The sequence below is a fragment of the Phocoena sinus genome, chromosome 2 (genome assembly GCF_008692025.1).
Source record: "Phocoena sinus isolate mPhoSin1 chromosome 2, mPhoSin1.pri, whole genome shotgun sequence".
Lineage (NCBI taxonomy): Eukaryota > Metazoa > Chordata > Mammalia > Artiodactyla > Phocoenidae > Phocoena > Phocoena sinus.
The window spans coordinates 43,816,434-43,844,287 of NC_045764.1; the positions used below are offsets into that span (position 1 = coordinate 43,816,434).

At 46.5% G+C, this 27,854-nt stretch overlaps 1 protein-coding gene across 1 annotated transcript in view; it reads left to right on the forward strand.

Moving 5' to 3' along the window:
* Window positions 1-27,854, forward strand: part of ST8SIA2 (ST8 alpha-N-acetyl-neuraminide alpha-2,8-sialyltransferase 2) — a 57,030-nt gene that overhangs the window by 23,359 nt on the left and 5,817 nt on the right. Inside the window, 4 exon segments of the mRNA XM_032623694.1 lie at window positions 8,975-9,037; window positions 11,099-11,227; window positions 15,296-15,553; window positions 20,000-20,293. Of these exon segments, the coding sequence (XP_032479585.1) occupies window positions 8,975-9,037; window positions 11,099-11,227; window positions 15,296-15,553; window positions 20,000-20,293 (744 nt within the window).

Here is a 27,854-nt window from a genome sequence, read left to right on the forward strand (position 1 = left end):
CGCCTCTGAGTTTTAACTGCGTTGGATTCTGGGGTTTTGAGTGGTCTGGATTTGGAATGCAGCATTCTCTTAGAAGTCTTTGTATTATTAAGTCTGTCTCCTTTATAAAATGAGTGTAGATTGGAGGAGGACCAGTATCACATGAGTTGGTCATCCCAGTTCATGTATCATTTCTGGCTGGTGCCTCGGTTTACTGCGAAAGTATTTGGTCTGGATGATAAATTATATGGTCTCTCTCCTGGTTGTTGGTCATGATGAGAAAGAGAAAAGATCAGGAATAAGTGTTATGGGAAATGCTTGGCATCCAAGTGGCTTGTTTACTTTTCTGATGTGCAGATGACTAGTATAAGAGACTGGGGAAATTGGCTGGAATCAAAGCCCTCCGTTCTCACGAATATTTTCTGAGGTCGAGCAGAGGGAAGAGCCAAGAGTGAGCTGGTACCTTTTTGAACACTGATGGAAGCTGATTAACAAACAAAAGTTTGGGCTTCCCTGGTGGCACAGTGGTTGAGAGTCCGCCTGCCGATGCAGGGGACGCGGGTTCGTGCCCCGGTCCGAGAGGATCCCACATGCCGCGGAGCGGCTGGGCCCGTGAGCCATGGCCGCTGAGCCTGCGCGTCCGGAGCCTGTGCTCCGCAAAGGGAGAGGCCACAACAGTGAGAGGCCCGCGTACCGCAAAAAACAAACAAACAAAAAAAAACAGTTTGCTGAAATTGCAGCCAGCAGATACATCAGAGCAAGCTAATATTTAACGTGAAGGAAGAGGGGATGGCAGAAGAAGGAGCTGAGCATTCAGTGAGGTGGGCATAAGAAGACAGAAGCCCATGAGCTTGCTGCTGTAACCCTCCTGTTAGCACCTACAACACCCACATAAGCCAGAGGTCTCAATTGTCATGGAAACACCATTGTCAAGGCTGAAACCTACACTGGTCTCTTCGGAGCTCTATGCCCAGCAGCGTTTCAGTGTCTGTGAGGTCCGAGAGCTCCAGTGCCATCATGAGACTTGCTGAATAGGAAAAGGCATCTCAAAGACTGTCGAGCACATCAGTGAAGGTGTTAGACCTGGCCTGAAGAGCTGGAAGCTGAGTGGGGGGACCTGGAGGAGGGTAACAAACTGGTGTCAGACACGGGTGGCACTGGGAATAAACCTAAATTTGGTGCGAACATCATACCAGAAGTGTCGTTTGCTGCCTGCGAAGCCGAAGCTGCTGAGAGGGGGCCCCCCGTACCGTCACACTGAGTGCTGGCTGGCAGTGCGGAAGTGACTGGCCAGTTCCAGCTTTCACTGTGATCCAGGGTAGTTCTCACGCTGCTAACGAGCCGACAATACAGGAGTTTGTGATCCTCACTGTTGGAGCTGTGACTTCAGGAAAGCCGTGCTCAGGGCAGCAGAAGCCTACCTCAACCAGAAGGATGTCATCAGAAATGTGTCAGAGATGCTTTGTGGAGGGGCATTTTGCTCCTAACGTACTAGAGAAGGAATTAGCTAAGCACGACTCACAGGTCAAAGCCGGGCAGCTGCCTGATATTATGTGGCTCTCCAGCCGAGATGATTTTACAGTTTTAAAGGGTTGCAAAAAAATCTAAATAAGTATAACATTAATACCAAGTGCTTTATGATATGTCATTCACTGTTTTAATCTCTGCACTCATTAGCTCACTTAATCTTTATAAAAACTCCATGAAGTAGATACTATCACTCATTTTTTTAGATGAGGAAACAAATGGAAGCTTCTAGATAGGTTAGCAGTAGTCAAAGATCACACAGCTAATGATTAGTTCATCTGGAACGCAGACACTGGGAGTCTTATCTCAGAGCTTGTGCTCTTAACTTGCTTCCCCATATGACAAGTTCTCCAACACTCTTAGGGTGAATAGAGTATAAGTCCAAAAGGGAGATTCAGGTGACACAATCCGGTGAGTTCACCAGAGGGAAGGTAACAGTGTTTCAGGGAAGCAAGGGAAGGCTCTATAGAGGAATGAGGCCACCTTTCTACCATGATGACAGGAACACTAACTTTGAACCTCCGTTAACTAAAGTCTCATCCCCCCCCAAAAATTACATTCTTCTTATTAATAGACCTGTTACCCAAAATAATGTACTCGATCATCATTATTATACTTTTAAGTTCATCAATAAGAACTTTGTCGAAATTTGTTTTCTCTTTTGTCGTTTAAGTGTCTTCATCTGCCTAAGATCCTCACTTATTCCTCTTGGCCCCACAAAGCCTAAAATATTTGCTGTCTGGCCCTTTAAGGAAAAGTTTGCCAACTTATATCCTAAAGAATTCAAGGCCTTGGAGTGGCTGTGGAATGTGGTGGGAAAGGCTGGTGAATGGCACAGATGCAGCAGCATCTAACTCTTAGAGTTTGGAAAGTATGACCTTCAACTTTGGGTCTCCCGATGACCCCAGCCGTTATATCACGCTGATGAGTTGGTGAATGAGTACAAGTCCTTCATCAAGGACTACCTAGTGGCATCCACTGAAGATGCCTTAGACCAGTATGACTGGAAAGCTTGGAAGTTCTCCACTAGTGGAGGTGGTGCCCAGGTGGTAGGGGATGGTTGCACAGTGACCAACCTGAAACGTATGCCCAAGCCTGTGGGCAAAGACTCTGTGCAAATGCCTTCTGCTCAGAGTGAATGAAAAAGACCCTGTGACAGAGTCTTTTCAGGAGTTCAAACTGGTCCAGTCCAAAGGACGGGGCACCACGTCTCTCACTGTGCCGGGGAAACTGAAGATACTGTCATTGCCAGCCTTGTGACTGGATCTGCACCGGACCAACCAAGGCAGCTGCCCCCTTGCCCGTCTGAGCACTTGGCCAAGTACGACCAGCTCTTCAAATGGAGGAGGAAATGGACATCAAAGCTCACTTTGCCAGCAAAAAATTCAGGAAGTTCCTAGCCAAGTATGCTCTGGGCAGGAGAGCCCCTGAGCTCTTGGGCCCCAAGCACTTGTCAGCTGGTGGGACCTCTGCTCCTGTCCTAATCACAGGTGCTCAATGATCCAGACACAAACACTTTGGAAGGGACCTTCCTTCCCCCGTCTCTGTGATATTCTAGCTCCTGAGAATGGCCACATCCAAAGCCAGGCTTCCGACATGCTACTCCATGGATGAACCCTGAAATCCTCTATTAAGTCAAAGAAGCCAGGCATAAAAGGACAAATATTGTATGATTCCACTTACAAAAAATATCTAGAGTAGGCACATTCACAGAGATAGAAGAATAGAATAGAATAGAGTACTAGGGGGTTGGGGGAGGAGGGATTGGGGAATTATTGTTTAATGGGTATAGAGTTTCTGTTGGGGGTGATGAAAAAATTCTAGAGATAAACGCTGGTGATGGCTCCACAGTATTGTGAATATACTGGATGCCACTGAATCATACACTTAAAAAGGGATAACATGGAAATTTTATGTTAAGTATATTTCACCACAAAAAAGAAAAAGTCTTTAAAAAAACACCCTTGAACCCTGTTGGAACCCCTTGCTTTGTTCATGTGAATGACTGCAAATCATCCTTTTGCTTCTTTTCTCCCTACCATGTGTTTGTGGGGCCACATACTTATAATGTGTCCTTGGAGGATCAACAGGCAGGAACCCCAGTGGTTTATATGCACAAGTTGAAAGCACACGTTCAGTATCTTCCCAAAACGGTAAAGGAAGAATCATCTGCGAATTCATGAATTGTGTTTTAGTTTAATCTTTTATTCTCAGGACTAATCAACTGTTTAAGTTGGGTCCGCACACTTAATTAAAGCTTTCAGCTCTTGAAAGTTCATTTACTGAGCCTGACTCTTCAGTGAGGAGCCAAGGATGTGGGAGGTTCTAACACAGCTATGAGACCCCAGCACACTGAAACATGACCTTACCTGTAAAACAACTGGGCTTGGATGAAGAGGCTAAACAGAAATGCAGTTTTCAGGTTTGCTAATTGCTTTTCACTGAAAACAAATCCAACTATGCATGTTATTATTTTTTTAAGACTTTTTTGATGTGGACCACTTTTAAAGTCTTTATTGAATTTGTGACAATATTGCTTCCGTTAGCTCCCTGACCAGGGATTGGACTCGCATCCGCTGCGTTGGAAGGCAAAGTCTTAACCACTGGACCGCCAGGGAAGTCCCTGTTATTATTTTTTTAAACAGGCTATTTTTATTTTTTGTCTTAGTTTACTGCTCGGAAAGAGTATTATGTTCACGGTGGAAAGGAGACTGACATCTTAAAATGTAGAGCTTTGGAGTAATCAGACTCCATCCTCACTATGGCTGGGAATATTGGGTAGGGTCAAGTGGACAGGGATTATTACTAATATTATACCTTGTTTTATAGAGTTTTTTATAGTGTGCAAAGAGCTTTCCCATATATTTTCTCATTTGGATGACCTAAGCATCTTTGTTTCTATGATTTCAGAAGTTGATGAATTTTCTTTAGCAAATTTTTCTCACCTGACCATCTTCCTCTGTCACCCAACCAAGCAGGTGTCAGCATTCCCCAATCACAAGGGATGAAAGCTTATTTTAATAACAATGGAGGCAAAACCTAATTAGAAAAAAAAAATCCCTTGCCAATTCATGGGATTCATTTTGAGCCAAATTATCTGCAACCTGAGTTTCTTTGAATGACAGTCTGTCCCGTTCTCTGGGTATCTGAGAGGTGAAACTGTGTCTTGTACAGGTATAAGTAATATGTGTGAACACAGCATGCAAACTGCAGGGAAGACTTTGGAAGAAAAGTCCCACTTAGCACTGAAGTTAGATTTGATTCACTGAGCCCCAGCTGGACAAAGTACTATGCAAGGCTGGGAAGGTGAACAAAACAGGGTCCCCCTGTTTTAATATAGGTTTTATTATTATTTAGGTATGGTCAGGCCAACAGATCAGGAGGTGACCACCATTGAAAATGTAGTGTGTTATACTCCCACATTCCAAGAGGGGTGGCACACCACATCATGCAGGGCCATGTGGAGTAGCACCAGGTCACTTAGGAGGGAGGGGAGGGGGAACTGTGGACAAAAGCCTTTATTGTGGTTTCCATAGGAAGGAAGGGTGAAGCAGGGTAAGCAGGCTTAAGATTGGCTAGTTTGGATAACTTCAGCAGACTCTGGGGCATAGGAGCTGTCCTACCTGTCTGGGACAACTGTAACCCCTCGTTAATTAAACCCGATAGATGCATAGATGTCTGGTACCTAGCTCCAGGTGATTATGGCAGGTGGATAGTGGCCCAGAGAATAAGATCCCACTAAGGGAGGTGGCAGGGGTATGGGCTCTAGATTAGTTGACTTGTATTTGAAAGGTGCACTCCCAGGCCAGTTGTTTACTATCTCTAGGAATTTGCTAACCCTGAGAGGAGCTGTCCCTCCACAGTCAGCAAGGTCCCAGATGTCAAAGCATCAGATATAGAAAATAAAAGACATGGTTAATGCACACAATCCAGGATCTTCCCTTCTAGTGTGGCGAGCAGCTGAGGAAGACGAAACCAGAACCAAATCTCTAGACCTTGGTTTCTTCAACTATAAGAGGAGGAGTTTATGTCAATGACAAAATTTATTTAAAGTCTCCCATCTGTGATTCCATGAAATAATTATATATGAAAAGGTGACAAATGCTGTAATAGAATGCTTTAGGAAGAGAAGGAAAAGGTGGCTGAGAATTGAAAACTAAGATGGTTTTGAGGGGAAGCACAGATGTTGGGCTTGGGGTTTAGCACAGGAAGGTGGTGGGATGGGTTGGCTGATGGAGGGGATTCATCTTCTCAGAGGCATTAGGTAGAAAACAAATGTCAAAGCAGAGGTTCTCAAATGGAGGCCATTTTGCCTCCCTGCCCCAGGGGACATTTGGCAATGTCTGGAGGCATTTTTAGTTGTCACAATTTGGGGGTGTGGGGAGGGCTGCTCCTGGCATAAAGTGGGTAGAGGCCAGGGATGCAGCTAGAACACCCTACAGTGCACAGGTAGCTGCCCAACCTCAACACCCACATTGAAATATCAATAGTGCCAAGGTGGGGAAACCCAGAGTTAGAGGAAGGATCGGTATGAAAAAGGGCATGGTTTGTGGTGCCCACGTCAGCAGGACTGGATGCTCCCCAGGACCTGGCCTGGAGGCAGGAGAAGAGAAAGCAGGAGGAAGTTGTTGCTCAGCATTGAGTCCTCTCCAAACCCCTGGTTGCGTTAAACCAGGTAGATGCACAGGTGCAGTTCTCACCTCACCTGGAGTCCTCTCAGATTTCAAGAAAGGTACTGAGCAGAGTTCGTTGAGGTTTGCTGTTTGTATAAGCAGAATTTTAAATTTTTATGAAGATTTTTTTTTAAACTATATTTTCTCTTAGGATTTCTTCTTCCACTTCTGAATTTTAAAAGTCCTTCACATATATTCCTCATACCTCATCAAGATTTGATAAATGTCCTCTTCCATTTTCTTACCAATTTTGTATGGGTTGCCTTCTTTAAATATTTAACTGTTTAATTCAGTCTTCCCCAGAGGTGCTATAAGTATGCTTGGTAATAAGTAAGATGATTTTGGGAATTCCACTGATAAATATTTTTGTGGTAATGGTTTTGTGTTCTTTTCAAATGAGTATATAATCATGATATCAAACCCATATTTTCACGGACGGTGTTGTGTAGGTTAAGAAGTTTTTAAAAGATGAGTCAATTTAAAAACTTAAGTAGACAGTAGTATGGCAAACTGCTGATAGGAATATGAGAATTACTAAAGTCTGAGAAACACTAGTTAAATCCACTTGAAATTTATAAGTCAGGGAACACTTACATGATTTCCCTCCAACTCACCTCCAGATTATTAATCAACTACTTCAAACCATTTATTGAATTTCTCGTTGATAATGATTTTTTAAAATCATACGTCAATTCTCGTGTGCAGCATTTCTAGACAATCTTTTTTGTTCCAATAACCTTTCGTTAGTATTGAGCTATGACCACACTTTTAATTACTTACTTGACTTAATATCTGGCCCAGCAAGTCTTCCCTCCCCCAAGGAGTGCTGATTTTGAGGACTGGGGTCAGGGTCAGGACATGTGAAAGGTCAGTGTCATGTGGACAGCAGCGGGCCCAGGAAAGCCCTTGGGTGCTGACCTAAGTAGATTATGGCTACAGGCCAGAGATGGCCAGGTATTCCCAGACCCTTGGATTAGACGTGTGAGAAAGCCGCCATCCCAAGGGTAAATGAAGAGAGACAAAAAAGAGATATTACGCATTGATTTAAATGTGAAGAACCAATGATACTCTGTGTAATTAAGAATTAGACTGTGTGTAATGAAATTTGAGACCTGAAGGGAGACCTGAGATGAGGCACTGGGTGAGTCATAGCACACGTCCTGTTGCCTGGTCATCCAGCTATGAGGCAGAATATTTCCTGTTGCCAAATAATGTTGAAAGGACATTTCAGTCTATCAGGAAAAGACACACGCGCGCACACAGACACACACAATGTTATATCTACAAGTATGTGAATCCTAAAGAAAGCAGATAGAAAAATCCAGATTTAAAACCAGTGAGGAGTTAGGCATTAACTTCCCCCAAAGAGTTCTTATTAAATCACAGGATTCTTTAAATATACAGCTTTTGCAGTGATTTTAATTATTTCTTTGGAGTGTGCCAACACCTTGGCTGAAAGGCTAGATGGAACTTTTAAAAAATGATAGATGTTAAAAAATGATAGATGATCTTATTTGCAAAGCAGAAATAGAGATACAGACGTAGAGAACAAACGTATGGACACCGGGGGGCGGGGAAAAGGGGGTGGGATGAATTGGGAGATTGGGCTTGACATATATACACTATTGATACTATGTATAAAATAGATAACTAATGAGAACCTACTGTATAGCACAGGGAGCTCTACTCAGTGCTCTGTGGTGACCTAAATGAGAAGGAAATCCAAAAAAGAGGAGATATATGTATACATATATCTGATTCACTTTGCTGTACGGTAGAAACTAACACAACATTGTAAAGCAACTATGCTCCAATAAAAGTTAATTCAAAAATTAAAATAAAATCACAAAAAGATTATAGCTCTCCAAATAAAAAATGAGAAAAGTGTGAAGAAATATCTCCTCAAACCACATATCCTATAAATCAGTGGTGAAAAAATTATCTAACTTAATAAAAATAATTAGTCTCACATACAACTTTTAAAAAAACACACACAGAGCACAAAGTGGGCTGGGTACCAGGGGCAGATGGATTCATCTCTCCCCTTGGCCCAGTGTGATTAGCAAAGCAGGGTGAAACTTCATGGCCCCCATCCAGAATGGAATCTGACAGAACTGAAGAGGTGGTGGGGCTGGAAAGGGCCTTAGAATGCTTTTACTCCAAAAACCTTTTCCTCCAGAGGAAGACGCAAAGGACCCCATTACTCGCCCATCTCCTGCTCCCTGGTAAAGTGACACCACTTAATATTATATTTCCTGCCCCCAAAAAGCAAATCATTCTCACATTTGGTTGGAGGCACTGGTTGAGTCAGTCTTGCTGCCTCTGTTGGACTTCTGATGTCTCAAGTTTGGAGATCATGTGATGGACAACATCTTACCACGGGTGAGTGATGGCCAGCGAAGACCAGGGGCAAAGGATGAGTCTGGCTAAAGGAAATACTGAGTCATGCTGCAGCAGGTGCGTAGTCAGGCTCAAGCGTGCTAGCCTATGGGCTTAACCAGAGGAGACAAAGGAGTTTGTCTCAAAGCTCAGATGAAATTCTCAAGTGGAAACCTTGGTGAGAATTGAAACAATGTCCAAGTGAGAGGCCCGGGAGGATCTAGGAGGTCTACTTCCTTGAAAATGCCCGGGTTTGTGGCTGGGCCAGGAGGTTGCCCATTTCTGGAGAGGCCTAGGTGAGATTTCATTGTCCCTCTGTAGTCCTCCAAGGCGGGCTGTGAGATCTCCTGGCAACTGAAGAGGGCTTTGCAAAGAAGAGCTGGGTTTATAAATAATGCATTTCCTTTGTCTTGCAGGAATTCTGGAGGCAGAGGTACAATCAGATCAGCTGTGAACAGCTTACATAGCAAATCTAATAGGTTTGTAAATTAGATTTTGTGTTCATTTGTTTTTGCTGTAAGGCAGCTATTAGTCTGCTTCTCCTCTTTGCTGGATGGTGCCCTTCTTACTTAGCAAATAGCAAAGAGATCTGTTTCGTTTCACTTTGGCTTTGCATTTCCCTAATCACTTTTGGGGGGGGGCGGGGGGAGTTGTCGATAGGAGGAGCCCGTGAAATGGCCCAAGGTCTAGAGGCTGCAGAGATAGAAAATTCAGATGACTAAGAGTCTCTTTCTGCAAAAGAGCCCACTCACTTGGAGGCACTTGAGCCACCAATGAGCTTATTCATAACTTGAATTTTTGCCGAATAATGGAGACTCTGAAAGGAATCAGGACTTTCGCCCAATTTCATTGTGGTAGATGGCTTGTCCAGGAGGTAAAGATAGAAAATAGAGCATTCAGGAACTTTGCTGAGACCTCTTAAAAATATTTAGGAAGTCAACTGAGAAACGTTAACCTTGATTACTGAAGGCACACTAAATTCTAAGAGTGTTTCCTCGGATGACGGTCTTTGGCCAGAAGACAGCTTGATACAGGGGTGTGAGCAAACGCCTTGTAAGCCAACAAACTCAGGCTTGCCACTGGCTATGGTTGGACGCTACCCGGTCCCCATCCAGAGGATATCTTCCTCTTCTATACCTTCTTTCTATAAATGGGGAAACTGAGGCTCAGAGAGATAAAGTGATTTGCCCATAGTCACACAGCTTATGAAATCTTTTCACTACACCCTCTGCTTCTGTTCATGAAAACAGCAAAAATTGCAAAGGGTCAGGTCTTTTGTTTTCTTTCATAGCTTTCCCTTTAAGCCTGCAGGCTGGAGGAATGCATCCACCTTACTCAAAACCCTTGAATTTTCTGTTCGCTGCCAAAGTTACATATTTTTGAATCCCAGACAAGTAATATCGGCCAGAGGGGTCAGGAATATTGGGAATGGAGGTATGTGGGGAGAAAGTGCACCCCCAAATAAATTCCTTTCTACCTACAAAAAGCAAAATAGAGCGTTGGGTTTAGACCTGTTAGAAGGATTTCATCTTTTCTAACTTGGCTGTTCCAAGATAAATGCAGAGGACATAGTTGTTTGGTTTGAATTCTTTAAAGCTCCAGAATTTGGCATCAGAAATCCACTTATCATTCTAACTGAGAGAATCTGCTGTCAGCACAGACAAAAGGAACTTGCGATGTGACCCACATGCATCTGTGTGCATCCGGCAGAGGCAGGCTGGCTCCTACACTGCCTTTTGAGATGTAATCATAACCTAGTTTCATAGAAACCTACTAGCATAGATTTCAAACAGCTGAATTCAAGCGGGTCCTGTAACGCCTGAGTCAGGTGGAAAGATGGTATGCACCCAGAATTATGATTGGCCCCGGGCATTCAGAGCCAGCCAGCAACTTCATCCATCCAGGCACCCCCCCACAAGGTCAAATTCAAATTCAAATTCAACAAACATTTATTTAGCAGCTGCTATGTTAGACCATTGGGGAATATAGAAATGAGTGAGGGAACTCCCCTGTTTACAATCTAGTGGGAGAGAGAAACAGAGCTACGATAACTCTGGAACTACACAGACGTTTGAAGTGGCATCTTACAAACGAGGGATAATGAGATAAAGCTACATCCCATTGCCCCAGTATGAGTTTTTGTTTCCTCTTTATTAAGTTTGTAAACCATCTTATAATATTTGGTTGTTAATTCAACTGCTCTTCGGAGTTTCACAAAAGCGGCTTGAAGAAGTATTACTATTACGACAGTGATGGCTAGGTTTCACTGGGAGGAGACATCGGGGGCTGGGGGTGGGGAGAAAGGTAGTTCATCACCCCCTTCCTGTCTCCCAGAATATATGTAGGTAATACCTGAGGGAGAGAGTTGGTGCGTTCTAGAAGATAAATAGACTTCCTTCCCTTCTCAGGTAATAACTGCAATTTTGCTCCTCCGAAGAAGTTTACCTTCAAGCTTGTGCAAAAACAAAACTGTTAGACTTGTCATTGGCTTGCTAACAGATCATGTCTCCCCTCTTCCTCTTTCTTTTTCCCCCTTCCAGAGCTGAAGTTGTAATAAATGGCTCCTCGTCCCCGGCTGTTGTTGACAGAAGTAATGAAGGCTTTAAGCGCAACATCCAACCAGCCTCGGCCAAGTGGAGACACAACCAAACGCTCTCTCTGAGGATCAGGTAGTGGTAATTACCTCTAGGACAAGAGACAGACTTGGCCTTCTTTGGCACAAGCTGGCAAATTGCCACTCTCCGTCATCTAAAGAAGTCAGGATAGAAATAAAATGTTTACCTCCCGCTGAGGCAGGTTTCATCTCTCACTGATCAATTGGAAATAAAAACCCCAGGCAAGCCCGGCAGCCCAGCACATGTGTGCGGCGACTCAGACTGGGGAAGTGACAGGAGCAACTGGCTGAGGTCCTGGGTTTGGAGGGAGTGAGGCTCTTGGGTCAGCAGCAGTGAGAGCCTGGGGCAGGGGGATCACAGATGGCTTCTCCCAGAGGACCCCAAAGCAGCAGTCCTTGCCTGGCGTCCATGCCCTTTCAGCGGCAATGGTCCCCCCATTTGTCTTTGGAGAGCTGTCTCCTCCCACAGCCCGTGTGGCTTGAGTAGGCAGCCACTCCCTGATGACATGAAGAAAAGCTACAATTGGGCATCAGGTGACCCAGGAGCCGATGGGACACCTAACCACAAAGGGAGAGGTCTGTTTTAGCCAGAGAGCAGCTCTTGTCCTGATCTTTGCAGAGTGACATTTCCAGAGCAGTGCAGACATTGCTGGGTGGCGGGAATGGGGAACTGTAAGGAAGGGATTCCAATGTCAGCACTTTGGCCACTTGACTTTGACAGAGCTGTGATAGACACGGCAAAGAGTGGTCAGTATAACCCAGCCATTCACTTGCAGACATTGTGCTGGGAGCCAGGGGCGCTGACATGAATCAGACATGCTGGCAGGAGGCACAAATGTAACAAAGATAGAGCAGGGCAGCGTGCTGTACACATGAGGCGGTGTTGCCTCATATAAATAGGTGGAGATAGATCATACTGAAGAGAGTACTCCATTTTGTAAGGGGAATAAAAGGGCTGGCCAGGAAAGGCTTGCCAGGAGCAATGGGTTTTGAAGGATAATTAGGAGTTTGCCAGGCATGCCAAGCTGCTGCCTGAAGTCTGGTGTTTGTGCTGTGTTGCTGGAGCGCCCATCAGGAGGAGGGAATGGGGGTGATGAGCTCAGTGCAGTAACCAGGACCAGACGGGAAAGCCTCGACTATCACAGCCCCACCTTCCCAGCCCGTCATCATGGAGAGGAAGCTGAGAACAGGGGGCTGGGGCATGGCGGTCAGCCTTGACCGTAGCCACCATACAGAGCAGGGAGCTTCCCCCTTCAGGTGGGCTCACCGTCAAATTGCCCCTACCCCCAGGTTCTTGAGGCTTGGATTTGGGGCCTGAGGAAGTGTGGGGAGTAGAGAGGTGTGAGATTGGAGCCCTAGCAGCTGAGAAAGCATCTGAAGGAGCTGACTCCTGTCACCACCATTCTGCCTCCCCTCATTCAAGGCCTCTTCTGAGGGCCCCTGGCTGGGCCCTCGGCCTTCCTCTTACACCCCAACAGCTGCCAACCTGCGTTACTCACCCCTGGTCAGCAGCCCTGTGAAGCACGAGTCCTCGGACTGCTGTAACAAATTTCCACCAACTCAGTAGCTTCCCGCAAGAGAAATGGATTCCCCTATAGTTCTGGGGGTCAGAATTCTGAGCGCTCCCTCTGAAGGCTCCAAGGGAGAATCTGTCCTTGCCCCTTCCAGCTTCTGCTGGCTCCAGGCATTCCCTGCCGTGTAGCCATGTCACTCCAGTCTCCGCCTTGTCTTCACATGGCCTTTCGCTCTGTGTCTGTGTGTCCCCTCTCCTATCTCTGATAAGGACACTTGTCATTGGATTTAGGGCCCATCAGGGTAATCAGGATGATCTCGAGATCCCTAATTTAAATACATTTGCAAAGATGCTGTTTCCAAACAAAGCACCTCACAGATTCCAGGGTTAGGAGGTGAACATATATTTGGGAGGCCACTATTCACCCCACTACACCACCTGTGAGTGAAATCCTCCTGCCAGCACAGGCCCACCTCAATCTCCACTCACTCTTTCTCCCACCACTGGGTAGAGAAAAGGATATTTCCCCCTTTCGGAGAAGACCAGACTGTGGCCGCCATGGGGATCCTGCAAACACACAGCTACCTCGGCAGGAACAATGTGCCTTCACCCAGGGGGGAAAAGGATTTCCTTCATCTGCCTTCAATTAGTCACCAAAATTATTCATAATAAAGATTCTGTGAGTGATTTGGAATGATGTTTAATACTCAGTAGTAATTTCTCACAATTAGTTGGAAATTAATTCATCCACAGAGGAGTTTATCCATGGGCTTTCTGGGGGACTCTCTTTGCTTTTAAATACTCTGGGGGTAAGTAATTGCAAAGGTTTCAGCAATTTCCAGACCATATTAGTTTGTTAAGTTGTGTAATCCCGGGTAAAGCACTATAAATAAAAATGATGTTTTCTGTTGTATCTCTGTTTTCCATCAAGAGATACAAATTATGCATCAAGAGTGGTTTCCCCTGCATGAAAGCACGAGATCCAGATTATTGATAAGGCAAGACCAGTGGAACAGGTGCGTTGTGCCCTGTCAAGCATTCTAGGTGCCCCTTGGTGACGCCAGAGGCCCCCAAACCTGGACCCACCTTAGAGTCCCCTTCGGAGCCTTTGAAAGCATGCTGAGACCCGGGCCACACTCAGAATCAGGATTTCTCAGGCGTCAGCCTGGAGCCTCTGAATTCTTTATAGTTCCCCAAATAATTGAATGTGCCTCCTGCTGGGATACGCCACGGGTTGTGACCATCTCAGATCACACAGGCTCTCAGGGATCAGTGTTACCGTCTGTGCAATGGGGCAGCCACCTTGCAAATCCTCACATTTGCAAAGCGTGTGAAGGTCCTGTTCCTCTGGGGCTTGATGGAAAAGAACAGCATCGTTGTGTCTGTTCTAGATGGGGGCTCGCTAGCTGCAGGAAATGAAATTAATTCCAGGTGATCTGGGTACCAGATTTCCTTCTCTGAATGACTTGAATCATTTCTAAAAATCTTTGGGGCAGTTTACACAGTTTTTAAAGTGAAACCTCCAGTTAGGGTCCTCACCTTCCTGGGGGCAGGAATAAAACTCCCCTGGTGATTCTGAGAGGATTCCTATCCCTTTTCTGACCACATCCCATCCCATCTATGTGCTTTGCTAGATGATTCCGGAGCTTTCCCCATAAATCAAAGTCACGCTGAAGCCTAGAGAGCTGTCTTTTGATCACCTTTGTTCTGAAACAACACAAAGCAACGCTGCTCTGTGGGACCAGAGAGGTATCGATATTTACAAACTCCAAACAAGCCAGCAGTGAGGAGGGCCAGGGAGCACACAGCCCAGAAAGGACCAGTGCATGGACGGCAGGCCATGTTCGCAGTCCTGCAAACGGGGAGTGGTCGACACACCTCACAGTGTCCACACACCCACTCGCCCCCTGGGAGGCCCCTGTGCACAGAGAAGGCTTCCAGGGAAGAAAATAGGCCACTGAGGAATGAGGGACACCTGTCTTTCCGGTTTCCAGGTCCTAATTCAGGACTGCCTGTCAGATGGTGGCCCTGAATCCCACTCAGAGAGGGGAGTATGTGATAGGATGACCATGGTCTGGGTTTGCCCAAGACTCAGGTACAGTTTGTCCCTGGGGTACAAGGCTTTCAGTCTAAAACCGTGCTTTCCTAGGCAAACCAGGATGGCAGGTCACCCTTCCTTCCAGGGCCCTTCATGATGAGCTCACATTCAGTCCTGATGAAGTCATTTCCCAGGGCAGGTATCCTATCTCCTAGAAGGAGGACCAGATCGGCCTCTGGGCCGTGTTGCCAGTCTCTGCCCAGAACCAGAGATTGGAGACTCTCCAGTCAAGCACATAGACGGGATGAGATGTGGTCAGAAAAAGGATAGAAATCCTCTCAGAATTACCAGGGAAGTTTTATTCCTGCCCCTAGGAAGGTGAGGATCCTAACTGGAGATTTTACTTTAAAAACTGTGTAACCAGAGATTCTCAGAGGGCATCTGACCTCTAGCTGCCCCTGTGTGCTGGACTGCATCAGCCCTGCAGGGTGACCAGGGAGAGGAAAAGCCGGGTTGGCAAAGGGCAGGTAGCAACAGGAGACTTTTTCCTCATGTGTGTTTGGTTTTCGTAGGAAGCAAATCTTAAAGTTCTTGGATGCTGAAAAGGACATTTCTGTCCTCAAGGGGACCCTGAAACCCGGAGATATTATTCATTACATCTTCGACCGAGACAGCACAATGAACGTGTCCCAGAACCTCTATGAGCTCCTCCCCAGAACCTCTCCACTGAAGAACAAGCACTTCGGGACTTGTGCCATCGTGGGCAACTCCGGGGTCTTGCTGAACAGCGGCTGCGGGCAGGAGATTGACACACACAGCTTTGTCATCAGGTAACCGCAGTAGGTTCCCTGGACACAAAGTGACAGGCATATTTAAGTTGAGCTTTGCCAGTTGTCCCAAAAGGTTGAAACAAGATTAGTTGGGTGAGTCCCCTTTCTCAACCTTGACTGTCCATTAGAATTGCTCGGTAGCCTTGGAAAGTTCCAATGTCCAGACTGCACCCCAGACCAATTCAGTCCGTCTGAGTGGTGGGGGCATGTAGCCCAGGGAGCCTGAGGGCTTCAGGTGTACAGCCAAGATTTTTTTTTTTAAATGTCTTTATTGGAGTATAATTGCTTTACAATGGTGTGTTAGTTTCTGCTTTAAAACAAAGTGAATCAGTTATACATATACGTATATCCCCATATCTCCTCCCTCTTGCATCTCCCTCCCACCCTCACTGTCCCACCCCTCTAGGTGGTCACAAAGCACCGAGCTGATCTCCCTGTGCTATGTGGCTGTTTCCCACTAGCTATCTATTTTACATTTGGTAGTGTATCTATGTCCATGCCACTCTCTCACTTCATCCCAGCTTACACTTACCCCTCCCCGTGTCCTCAAGTCCATTCTCTATGTCTGCGTCTTTATTCCCGTCCTGCCCCTAGATTCTTCAGAACCATTTTTTTTTCTTTATATTCCATATATATGTGTTAGCATATGGTATTTGTTTTTCTCTTTCTGACATACTTCACTCTGTATGACAGTCTCCATCCACCTCACTACAAATAGCTCAATTTCTTTTTATGGCTGAGTAATATTCCATTGTATATATGTGCCACATCTTCTTTATCCATTCCTCTGTCGATGGACACTTGGGCTGCTTCCATGTCCTGGCTATTGTAAATAGAGCTGCAATGAACATTGTGGTATATGTCTCTTTTTGAATTATGGTTTTCTCAGGGTATATGCCCAGTAGTGGGATTGCTGTGTCATATGGTAGTTCTATTTTTAGTTTTTAAAGAAACCTCCATACTGTTCTCCATAGTGACTGTATCAGTTTACATTCCCACCAACAATGCAAGAGGGTGCCCTTTTCTCCACACCCTCTCCAGCATTTATCGTTTGTAGATTTTTTGATGATGGCCATTCTGACTGGTGTGAGGTGATACCTCATTGTAGTTTTGATGTGCATTTCTCTAATGATTAGTGATGTTGAGCATCCTCTCGTGTGTTTGTTGGCAGTCTGTGTATCTTCTTTGGAGAAATGTCTATTTAGTTCTTCTGCCCATTTTTGGATTAGATTCTTTGTTTTTTTTTCAGTATTGAGCTGCATGAGCTGCTTGTATATTTTGGAGATAAATCCTTTGTCAGTTGCTTCGTTTGCAAATATTTTCTCCCATTCTGAGGGTTGTCTTTTCATCTTGTTTATGGTTTCCTTTGCTGTGCAAAAGCTTTTAAGTTTCATTAGGTCCCATTTGTTTATTTTTGTTTTTATTTCCATTTCTCTAGGACGTGGGTCAAAAAGGATCTTGTACAGCCAAGACTGAGAACCGTTGGTCTAGAACAGAGGCAGGCAGACTATGGCCCATAACCTGTTTTTATCAATAAAGTTTTACTGAAACACAGCCATGCCCATTCATTCTCATATCCTCAGTGGCTGCTTTCTCACTGCGATATAGAGTTGAATTAGTTGTACAGAGTTGAAGAATTTGCCACAGAGCGAGCATTTAGCCCACAAGCCTAAAATATTTATCTGGCCCTTTGCAGAAAAAGTTTGCTGACCACTGGATAGAGCCCAGCACAAAAGGTTGGTTAAAAAAGTCTCCTGGGCTGGCCAGTTGTTGGCCCAAGTTTGGAAAACTCTTTTAAGGTGTACTCTACTAGTTCCTTTATTCTCCTGTAGACAAAATCTGGGAAGTGAAGGGGCGACAGAGAAACTTGTATTTGTACTTGACCATCATTCTCTCCAAAGAGAGAATGAGCTCTCATTCTCATTTCTCATTTTCCAGTCGCCTGGGGACACATTTGGACACAGTTACTCACGGCCCTGATACCTGACCCCCAACCCAACTCAAAAACAAAGCCTTGCTGTCCCCTGGTCAAAAGTAGGGCACACAGAGCCTCGAGTTTCATCCCAAACAGCACCCCAGCGCTGGCAGAACCGCATCTCACGTTTCTATCGGGACTTTCTTGATGCAAAGAGAGCCTTGTCCCGGGCTTTGGGAAGCGGCCTTATCACAGAGCTCCCTGGACCTCAGGACATGGGATTAGGTGGCGTGCTGACTCCTGCATCCACGGTGATGCACGAGCTGCGGCAGCCCAGCAGCCACGCTTGTCTTAGTTTGTTGTCCTTTCCCAGGTTCTGTCTGTGCCTGGCGTACCCAGTGGTTCAGTCCTGTTTCTCAAAGCTCTCCAGTCGAAAAATTGGGGATGGAGGGGAGAAGGGAGAGGAGAAGGGAAGTGGCAGGTTTGTCTGATTGGAAGCCAGAGAAGGGGTGAGGGTAGTTGCGGAGAGCGTTAAAGGTATGGTCAGAGAGCAAAAGCTGACCCTGGCAGGGTCTGATCACCTCCTGGGGAGCCTGGCAGCGTTGAAGGCGGCCTTCCTGACCTGGTTTCCATATTGAGTTTTCAGTGCTCCACCCAGCCTGGCCCCAGGATTTCCAGAGGCCACAGCAGGTTCTAACCAACAGTTTTTGTGTTTTGCTTTGTTTTGTTTTTTTGACACTTGCACAGCAAGATGAGTGGTATGATGTCTGGAGTCCAGTCTTGGCTCTGCTGCCCATTTGTCACGTGACTTGGAGTGTGTCACTCCCCTTTCTGGGCCTCAGTTTCATCATCTGTAACCTGGGCGGTTTGGCTGGCGGTCTCTGAAGTCCTTCCGTTAGGCTCTAGCCCAGTGTCTCCAAACATAACCAGCATATGAATCATCTGAGCTTATCAAGATGCAGAGTAATCAGGTCTGGGGTGGGGCCCGAGACTCTGCATTTCAAATACCCTTGTGCCGATGAGTGGACCGCACTTTGAGAGGCACGGCCACAGCATGCTCTGCCTCTCCCAGGACTCACGTCCGCAACGGTCCACACGCACTTGGAAAAGAGGGACCTGAAACACCACGGCGAGAACCACTTAGAACAATGTGTGGCTGTACTTTGACCTTTACTCTATGGTTCTCACAGATCTGCCTGTCTATGGGGCCGACTTGTGTGGTCTTTCAGGACAAAAGTCACACGGCGCCACTGTGTACAGACCCCCACTGGCTGCCAGGTGGCAGCATCCCTGACACGCAGACCCTTTGCTATCTCACCTTGCTTGCCTCTCTCACCCCATCTCCTCCACACAATATGCCCCCATCAGAGCAAATCACCTGCCTTCTCCTAAATACCCACACTGCTTCATACCCCTAGGCCCCCGTGATACATTTATTGGGCCTGAAATGCCATAGCGTCATGTTTCCTAAACTGCCTGGTTATAAGACTAAATATCAATTCCTCAGCTCACCTGCCGAATCTGGACCTCCAGATGAGGGACCTAGGGATTCTGGGGGTTTTTTTGTTTGTTTTTTGTTTTTTGCGGTACGCGGACCTCTCACTGTTGTGGCCTCTCCCGTTGCGGAGCACAGGCTCCGGACGCGCAGGCTCAGTGGCCATGGCTCACGGGCCCAGCCGCTCCGCGGCATGTGGGATCTTCCCGGACCGGGGCACGAACCCGTGTCCCCTGCATCGGCAGGCGGACTCTCAACCACTGCGCCACCAGGGAAGCCCGGGATTCTGTATTTTTAACCACTGCCTGAGATGATTCTTCTGCTCTTGCAAGCTGGAGAAACACTCTTCTGAGGTGCCTTATCCACAGATGGGCTTCTGCTCTGCCATCCTTCCAGACTTCCTGTGATGGTCACCACCTCAGGAAGCCCACCCGGTGCTCCTCCCCGTGAGGACGATGGTAACAGTTAACATGTGCTGGGCTCTCACTGTGGTCCAGCAGCGTTCTAAGTACTGGGTGTCTAGGGACTGCCTTAATCCCTGGGAGGGGATGCTGTTGTGATGTCCATCATAGCTAAAAAAAACTGTTGTGGCTTCTCCCTAGCCAGGAGGAAGCTCTCAGAAAGCACAGAGAGGTTGATCGGGTTACCTAGAATCACACAGGTAGAAAATATCAGAGCTGAATTTTGAACCCAGGAGTGTGTCTTCAGAGCCCTCACTCTGTCACCTAATGTGACCAGGTCACACCTGCCTATAGCATGGTCATCTTGTGGGCTGAGGGCTGACTTACAGGCAGGCATTGTACAACTCTGGGGCCCAGCAAGGTTCTATGTATATGCTAAGGGCCCAGTCAATATGTGTGTCAGGAGAAGAAAGAACAGGGATGACAGGAGGGCCTGGTGAATTCAGGAAGATGCCCTAGGTCTTTGTTTGGGGATGAGAAGGATGCGAGGAGAGATAAAGGATGGATAAAGTTAAGTCTAAGCAGCAGTGCCTCAGCTTCCCCGAAAGGACCATCGCTGCCTTTTTCTCCGGCAGGTGCAACCTGGCCCCAGTGCAGGAGTACGCCCGGGATGTGGGGCTCAAGACAGACCTGGTGACCATGAACCCCTCTGTCATCCAGCGAGCCTTCGAGGACTTGGTCAATGCCACGTGGCGGGAGAAGCTGCTGCAGCGGCTGCACAGCCTCAACGGCAGCATCCTGTGGATCCCCGCCTTCATGGCCAGGGGCGGCAAGGAGCGGGTCGAGTGGGTCAACGAGCTCATCCTGAAGCACCGCGTCAACGTGCGTACTGCATACCCCTCTCTGCGCCTGCTGCACGCCGTCCGCGGGTGAGCAGCCACGGGGTGCGGGGGGTGCTCGAGAGGCAGTTGTCCTTTCCCAGGTGCATTTGCGGCCCAGCTCCACCACTCACTCGTTGTCTGACCTCTGCAAGTCACCTGGCCTTTCTGAGCCTCCCTTCCTGGAGAAGTAGGCTGGCAAGTGTGTGCCAGTTCTGAGCAATCTGTTGCCCCCACCCAGAGAGCAGTGTGGAGAATGATTCTTGGACAGCCACTGGGTGGAGGAGAAACCACAGGGGGGCAAAAAGGAAAGCAGGAATATCTGTTGGAAAGCAGTTGCAAGAGTCCAGGTTGGGAATCACTGTGGCTTAGACTGGGACAGTGGTGGTAGATATGCAACACTTTGGTCAGATTTGCTAGAACATTTGGAGTAGAGGCAGCAGGATTTGCTAATGGATTCTATTTAAGGACCTCAAGGGGTGAGAGAAAGAGAGAAATCCAGGATGACTGTCAGAGTTAGAGCTGGAGCAGATGTGTGGATAGTGGTGCCATTCTCTGTGATGGGAGAGTCTGGAAGAAGTCTCTGTGTGTTTGGGCATGTTGAGGAAGAGAGCTTTTTCTTGGGCATATTAACTGTGAGATACCTGTTACAAATACATCTCATGACACTCCTGACTGCCAGCTTGGCCCTGAATCCAGTGGTCCATCCAACCACCTGGCAGTTCACAGTCCTGCTCTGGTGACACAAGACAATTTCTGGGGGACATTGAAATGATCTTCATTGGGGCCTTAGCCTAACTTGGTGTGACCCTAGGAAGTCCTTTGAGCCACCCAGAAAGGACTCTTGCTGTCTTCATAAAGGTGACCCCCGACCTGAGGCACCCAAGCCTGTGACCAGCACTGGTCTAATTAGGATGGGTGTCAATACAGGAACCGATTGCCCTCAAGAAAGACCTAGAGAGACATTCAATGAGAGGCAGCCACATTCGTGGCTGATGGAGGACAGTGATACCTGTATGAACCCAGGCTCGCTAGGGCTGCATTCTTTATCCTGGAGGTTGACCTGTCAAGCCTCCCTTTAGCACCCATTTCACCCCCTCATGGAGCGGGGATGCTGCAGCAGCCCGCCTCTCATGGATTTAGGCTCCATGCCTTTAACATTGTTCCTTCCTGGAAGGAGGAAAGTCTTTATGTGGTTTGGAGGTCAGAGGATATGAGGGAAAGAGACGAAGTGCCCTTTGGTAAAGAGAAAAGAGGTCCCTTGGCTAGGGAATGGGCAACCACCTGGAAGGAACTATGCAGCTGGAACTATTTCCAGCTATAATTGACTCACTTTCACCTGTCAAAATAGCATTAAGCACCAGTAATAAGCCCTTTAAACAAACAGGCTGTTAATCTTGAGATTGCAACATCTTCCTTTGCAGGAACTCCCGGGAGGAAATACTGCAGGAGAGACGGATGGGAAAGGGTTCTCCTTTTAGCAAGGGGAGGGGGCAGGAATGAGGGCTTCAGGGGCCTTGGGATGGATTTCTGACAATGGCCCCCTCCCTCTGTGCGGACACTGGGCCCTACAGGGTTTGGGTCCAGTAGGGCATCACTGAGAAGGTGGGCAATGTCTGTATTGAGAGGAAGGGCTTGCCTCTGTTCCCACCAGGTGCAAGAGGAAGAATGAGCTGGTGAGGGATGCAGAACAAAGGCATCTGAGAAAACAATAAGGGGTCATAGAGAATAAGGCCGAGGAGGAATCTGGCTAAGAGGCAATCTGGTCTAGCAACAGGAACATGAGCTTTGGAGGTAGGGACACCTGGGTTCACATCCCAGCTCCGTTACTCCCTTGGTTGTATAACATCCTTGACCAGGTGGCTTGTCTCCTGTGCCCTGCTTTCTCTATTTATACTGGGGAGCAATACCTACAACAGAATGTGTGTCCTGTGCCAACACAGGGGAGACAGACAATCAGTCATAACTACTGTGATCATGGCAGCTGCCACCAACCACCAACCAAGGGATTAGACTTGTCCTGTAGACTCAAGAGGTAGAAGCAGGACCAGAGGGTGAAATCACTGGGAGGGAAAATTATTTAGGCTCTATTTAATAAAGGAGTCTATAGAACAATGGACTAAGTCAAATTCACCTGAACTTTACCTCAAAGTTCCAATATGGGTTGTAGTTTGCAGAATAATCTTATTTCCTCATTAAAAATCTGTTGTCCAACAAAAACACCCCATTTATGGGGTGGGACAGGATAAACACTTTTTTATTGTGGTAAAATATACACCACATGAAATTTACCATTTTAACCATTTTCAACTGTGTAGTTCAGTAGTGTTAAGTATTTTCACACTGTTGTGAAACAGACCCTCCAGAACTTTTTCTTCATGCAAATCCAAAACTCCGTACTGATTAAACACAAGTCCCCTCTTCCTCATATATCCAACCCCTGGTAACCACCATTCTCCTTCTGTTTCTATGATTTTGGCTACTTTAGATACCTCGTATAAGTAAAGTAATATAGTCTTTGCTTCTTTGTGACTGGCTTGTTTCACTTAACGTCCTCAAGTTTCATCCATGTTGTAGCATGTGTCAGAATCTCCTTCCTTTTGAAGGCTGAATAATATACTATTGTATGTATATGCCATGTTTTGTTTATCCATTCATCCATCAATGGACATTTGGGTTGCTTTTACCTCTTGACTCTTGTAAATAGTGCTGCTATGAACATGGGTCTGTGAATAGCTCTTTGAGACCCTGCTTTCAATTCTTTTGGATATCCACTCAGAAATGGAATTGTTGGATCATGCCATAGTTCTGTTTTTAATTTTTTTAAGGAGCCTCCATACTGTTTTCCATAGTGGCAGCACCGTTTTACAATCTACCAACAGTGTACAAGAGTTCCAGTTTCTCCACATTCATCCAACACTTGTTATTCAATTTATCCACATCCTGGCCAACACTCATTATTTTGGTTTTTTGATAGTATAGCCCATTGAAACCATTTTAAAGTGTACAATTCACTTAGAAGAAATTCACTCTTATAGAAAAGCGTAGGGAATCTCCTTATGACCTTGGGTTTGGCAATGGGTTCTTAAGTATGACACCAAAAACACAGGTAACAACAACAGCAACAAACAACAAAATAGATAAAAATGGACTTCATCAAAATTAAAACTCTTCGTGTGCCAAAAAGACAATATATCAAGAGAGTTAAAAAGCTACCCATAGAATAGGAGAAAATATTTGCAAATCATATTATCTAATAAGGGATTAATATCCAGAATATATAGAGACCTCCTATAACTCAACAACAGCAAAAATCAAACAACCCAATTCAATAATGGCCAAAGGACTTGAACGGACATCTCTCCAAAGTAGATATACAAGTGGCCTATATGCACATGAAAAGGTGCTCAACATCACTAATCACTAGGGAAATATAAGACAAAACAACAATGTGTTACAACTTCACACCCACTAGAATGGCTATTATCAAAACAGTGGAAAATAACAAGTGTGAGGAAATTAGAATCCTTGTGCTTGTTGATCAGAGTGTCAAGTGGGAATTGACTTTGAGCACCCTAGTGTCTTCATCTTACAAATGAGGAACTTGATGACCAGACAAGTTGGGTGATTTGTATGGGGTCACCCAGCCAGTAAGAGTCACAACCATGAACTTAACCACATTGTCTCGCTTTAGTGCAATGCACCAGATGCAGCAGAAATTCACACCCACCCAGTTCTGGATTTGGGGGTGCTATGAGCTCAGAGGACTGGGAGCTGCTGCACTGAAGATGTGGTGTTAGGAGACCGCAGTGGATAGCAGCATGTCAAGACTCCACCTGCACAGCACCGTTATCGCAAGCACAGGGCAGCTTCCCCACCAAGCAGCACAAGCGGGAAGGTCAGGACACCTCAGAACAACCTTATAGGATAGATACTATTTCCATCCCCAGTTTACTCATAAGGAAACAGGCTCAGGAATGTGAAGAGGATTGCCCAAGATCACTCAGATGGGAAGAGGGGGATTAGAATCCACATGTAAAGGCTTCAAAGTCTCTGCTTTTCCCACTGCCGCCCACCTTCCCATATCCTTGACACATAGACTGACCACTGTCTGTTGACCATTGATGCCCAAAGACACTAATTGATTAGATTAATGTTGACTTCATGGAGATCTTTAAGAACAGGCCACCAGCACCCTGTCCTGCCAACTGTCCCCATTTTTACCAGTGACTTACTTGAAGGCATCAATTGTCTGCTTAGCAAATTCACAGGTGATGTGACTTTTGGGGAATTCCCAATATTGGGGGCCTTAGAGTTGAATCCAAATTTCTCTTGACAGGCTGAAACAATGAGCCAATCTAAGAGGAAGAAATTTCATATGAATGAATGCAAGATTCTGTACTTGGGTTCCAAACAGTTGTACAGGTAAAGAGGGATAAACAGTACCAACCATCAGCAGATGTGTGGTTGCTCAAAGGGATAATGTGATCTCAGCAATACACATCCATAGCAATGGATGGATGGGTAACATCTTGGAGAGTCAGGGAGGTCAGCGATGGATTGTTGGAGAATCACATTCCGTTTTGGGTACCAGGCTGGAGAGGGGCCACAGTGGCAAAGAAATTCAAAAGTTGAAAGGATTTGGGAAGAGAAGTCTCCAAGGAGTATGAGAGCAATCTTTCTTATTCAGCAAATACTTGCAGGCACCTCAAGTGTTCCAGGCCTGTGCTGGGAGAACACAAAAATCAATAAATCAAGGCTCCTGCCCTTGAAGGGCTCGCAGATTTGGGCTGTGAGTCTCCACGTATGAACTAGGGTCGGGAAAAGGATCTAGAGTAAGTCTGGTTTCCTCTGGACACTGGGAAGAACATTCCAACATATAAAGATCATCTGAAATGAGTATAGTTGCCTCTTAGGAATGGACGAATTCTGCATTCTTGGAGATGTCCAGACAGCAAGAGATGCCCCTTACTGGGCTGTGGAGAGGGAAATATGTATTATACAGTTAGGGTGTTAGTTTGCTAGGGCTGCTGTAAAAAAGTACCACAGGCTGGGTGGCCTAAAGAACAGAAATGTATTGCCCTACAGTTCTGGAGGCTAGAAATCCTTCTGGGGCCTCTGAGGGAAGAATCTCTTCCAGGCATCTCTCTTTGGCTCGTAGATGGCCATCTTCATCATTCTCCCTGTCTGTCTCCAGATTTAAGGACATCAGTTATATTGGATTAGAACTCACTCTAGTAGCCTCATTTTAACTTGGTTGTCTCTGTAAAGACCCTTATCTCCAATGGTCACATTCTGAAGTACTGGAAGTTATGACTTCAACATATGAGTTTCGAGGGGATGCAATTCAGCCTTTAACAGTTGGGCTAGATAGTACCCGCGCCCCCCCCCCACCCCGCCACACACAGAGAGCCTTTGATTCAACGCACCTGTGCTAGGAGAATCTCTACCCACCATGTACTCTCAAGATTCCTGCCATCTGTGGCAGTTATCGGTCCTGGATATTACAGGGAAGTGGGCAGCGTGAGTCAGAGACACTGAGCAGAAGGCCTGCCCTTTGACACTCACTGCCCCTGACCCAACCTGGCTTCCAGGAGCTTCTGGCTCTGCCGGCCCTCAAGGTGGCACAGTGCCCTGGCTGGCTGTTGGCAAGGGGCGTGAGCAATGGAGGGGAAGGACACCCAGGCAATTGAATTTGGCGGCAGGAAGTGGGAAGCTCTGGTCAGCAGCTGGTAGTGAATGGCTCTAATTCAGTTACCACAATGGGGAAGGCTGGGACCTACAGAGAGGGCTGCCCTTGGGCAGGAAAGCAGCTCGCTGGCTGGCCTGTGTAACCAGCCGCCCAGCCCACAAGCCTAGTGCACAGAAGGCCGGTGAATTCATGCTTAATTAGGCATCAGGAGTGCTGAGCCTAGGCCCTCAAAAGGCACTGATCCAGCGGGCACCACTGCCAGGGCTGGAGCAGCAGCTCAGCAAAGTAGACCTTGCTGCCTGTCAGAGGGGAGCAGAACCTGAGGCCGGAGGGCAGGTCCGGGGTGAGAGAGGAAGCAGGGTGCAGGGAGGCAGGGGAGAGACCAGCTAAGCCTGGAGGGGGCCCCTCCCAGACATGCCTATCAGAGTCCACAGAGCAAGTCTCCAGGGCTGGTCACAGGAGTTGAGGCCCAGTCTCCTCCAGTGGACACGGAGTGTGGAAGTGCATTGCATAGTGGTGTTACCTACAGAAAGGGAGGAAGGTCTGGGGTGTTAAAGCACAGATGGCATTGGTCATTTTTAATGGATTGTCTCCATTTTTTTTTTAAATAGCAATGGACATAGTCAAAAGAAAAAGCCAAATAGTATGGAAGAATTTCAAGTGAAAAGTGAGCCCTCCTCCACAGAAGCAGCCTATTAAACTGGTTTTTCTATGTGTATCCTTCCAGAAATATCCACTTTCACACCTAAGGGAGCATGTTTTAAGTACTGCACTTTGCTAAATTCTGGAAATTATTCCATATCGACATGCAACACCTCATTCTCCTTCACAGCTGCCTTACACTCCACCATGTCTGGACCATAATTTCTGTTAGCAGAAGGCATCAGTGGGCATCGCAAGCTTTTCCAGTCTTCTGCTCGTATGATCAGTATTACAGCAATTGTCCTGGACTGGCATCTACACACATATGTATATATGTAGTCTTGCTTTTTAGATGTGCCATTGCTAAAAAAGAGAGATGGATGTATGCTATAAGCATTGCTAGTTTTCATAGAGATTGCCAAATTGCCCACCACAGAGGTATTTACCAATTTACACTCCCACCTATGATTATTGAAAATACCTATTTTCACATAACCTCCCCAACATGGTGTGTTATCAACAACTATTATCTCTGCCAATCCCGTGAAAAATGGCATCTCGTTGTGTGAAATTGAATTTTCCTTTAATTATGAATGAGGTTAAATATAACTTTTTTTTTCTATTTGTAGTGGCCTCAGTTTAGATTCCAGAATCTAGCCAGAAGGTTTAAACCCCCAAGAAATGGTCTTGCTGGGTCCCTGCAGGGCCTCTAGCGACAGAAGCGATACCTGTGTGGGAGCTGCAGTCTCTAGACTCCCTGGGGCCACCCCCACGTGTAGCAGGAGGAACGCCTTAAGTAACCGGCATCATGGTTTTTCCTTCTTTCTTTTGGCAACATACTGTCTAGGATGCTGTTAGCCCACCTTTCACATGTGAGAACCCAGTGGCTGCCTAGAAGGGTTTAGGGTGAGGCCAGGCTCCTTCCACCTCTCCTGCCAGTGCCCCCAAAGGGAGACATTAACCCTTACTTGCTAATCTTTACTCACTGCTTCATTAAACAGAGATCTGTGAAGCACCCACTCTATGGGTGAGCTATGCTCGGATCTGGGGTTACATGGAAGCAAGAAGTCAACCCACTTGCTCATAGAAGTTTAAATTGTAGGGGAGGAGGAAGACAAGTAAACAAATCGTTACAGCATAGCATGATCAGTGCTAGGATAGGAAAAGAACAACATACAGTACACAAAACCATCCAGGCAGGTCCTAGAAGGCTTCCTTCAGGGAAGCTGAGAAGGAGTTGCCAGCCAGGAGAAGTAGGAGGTGGTGGTGTCCTGGAAG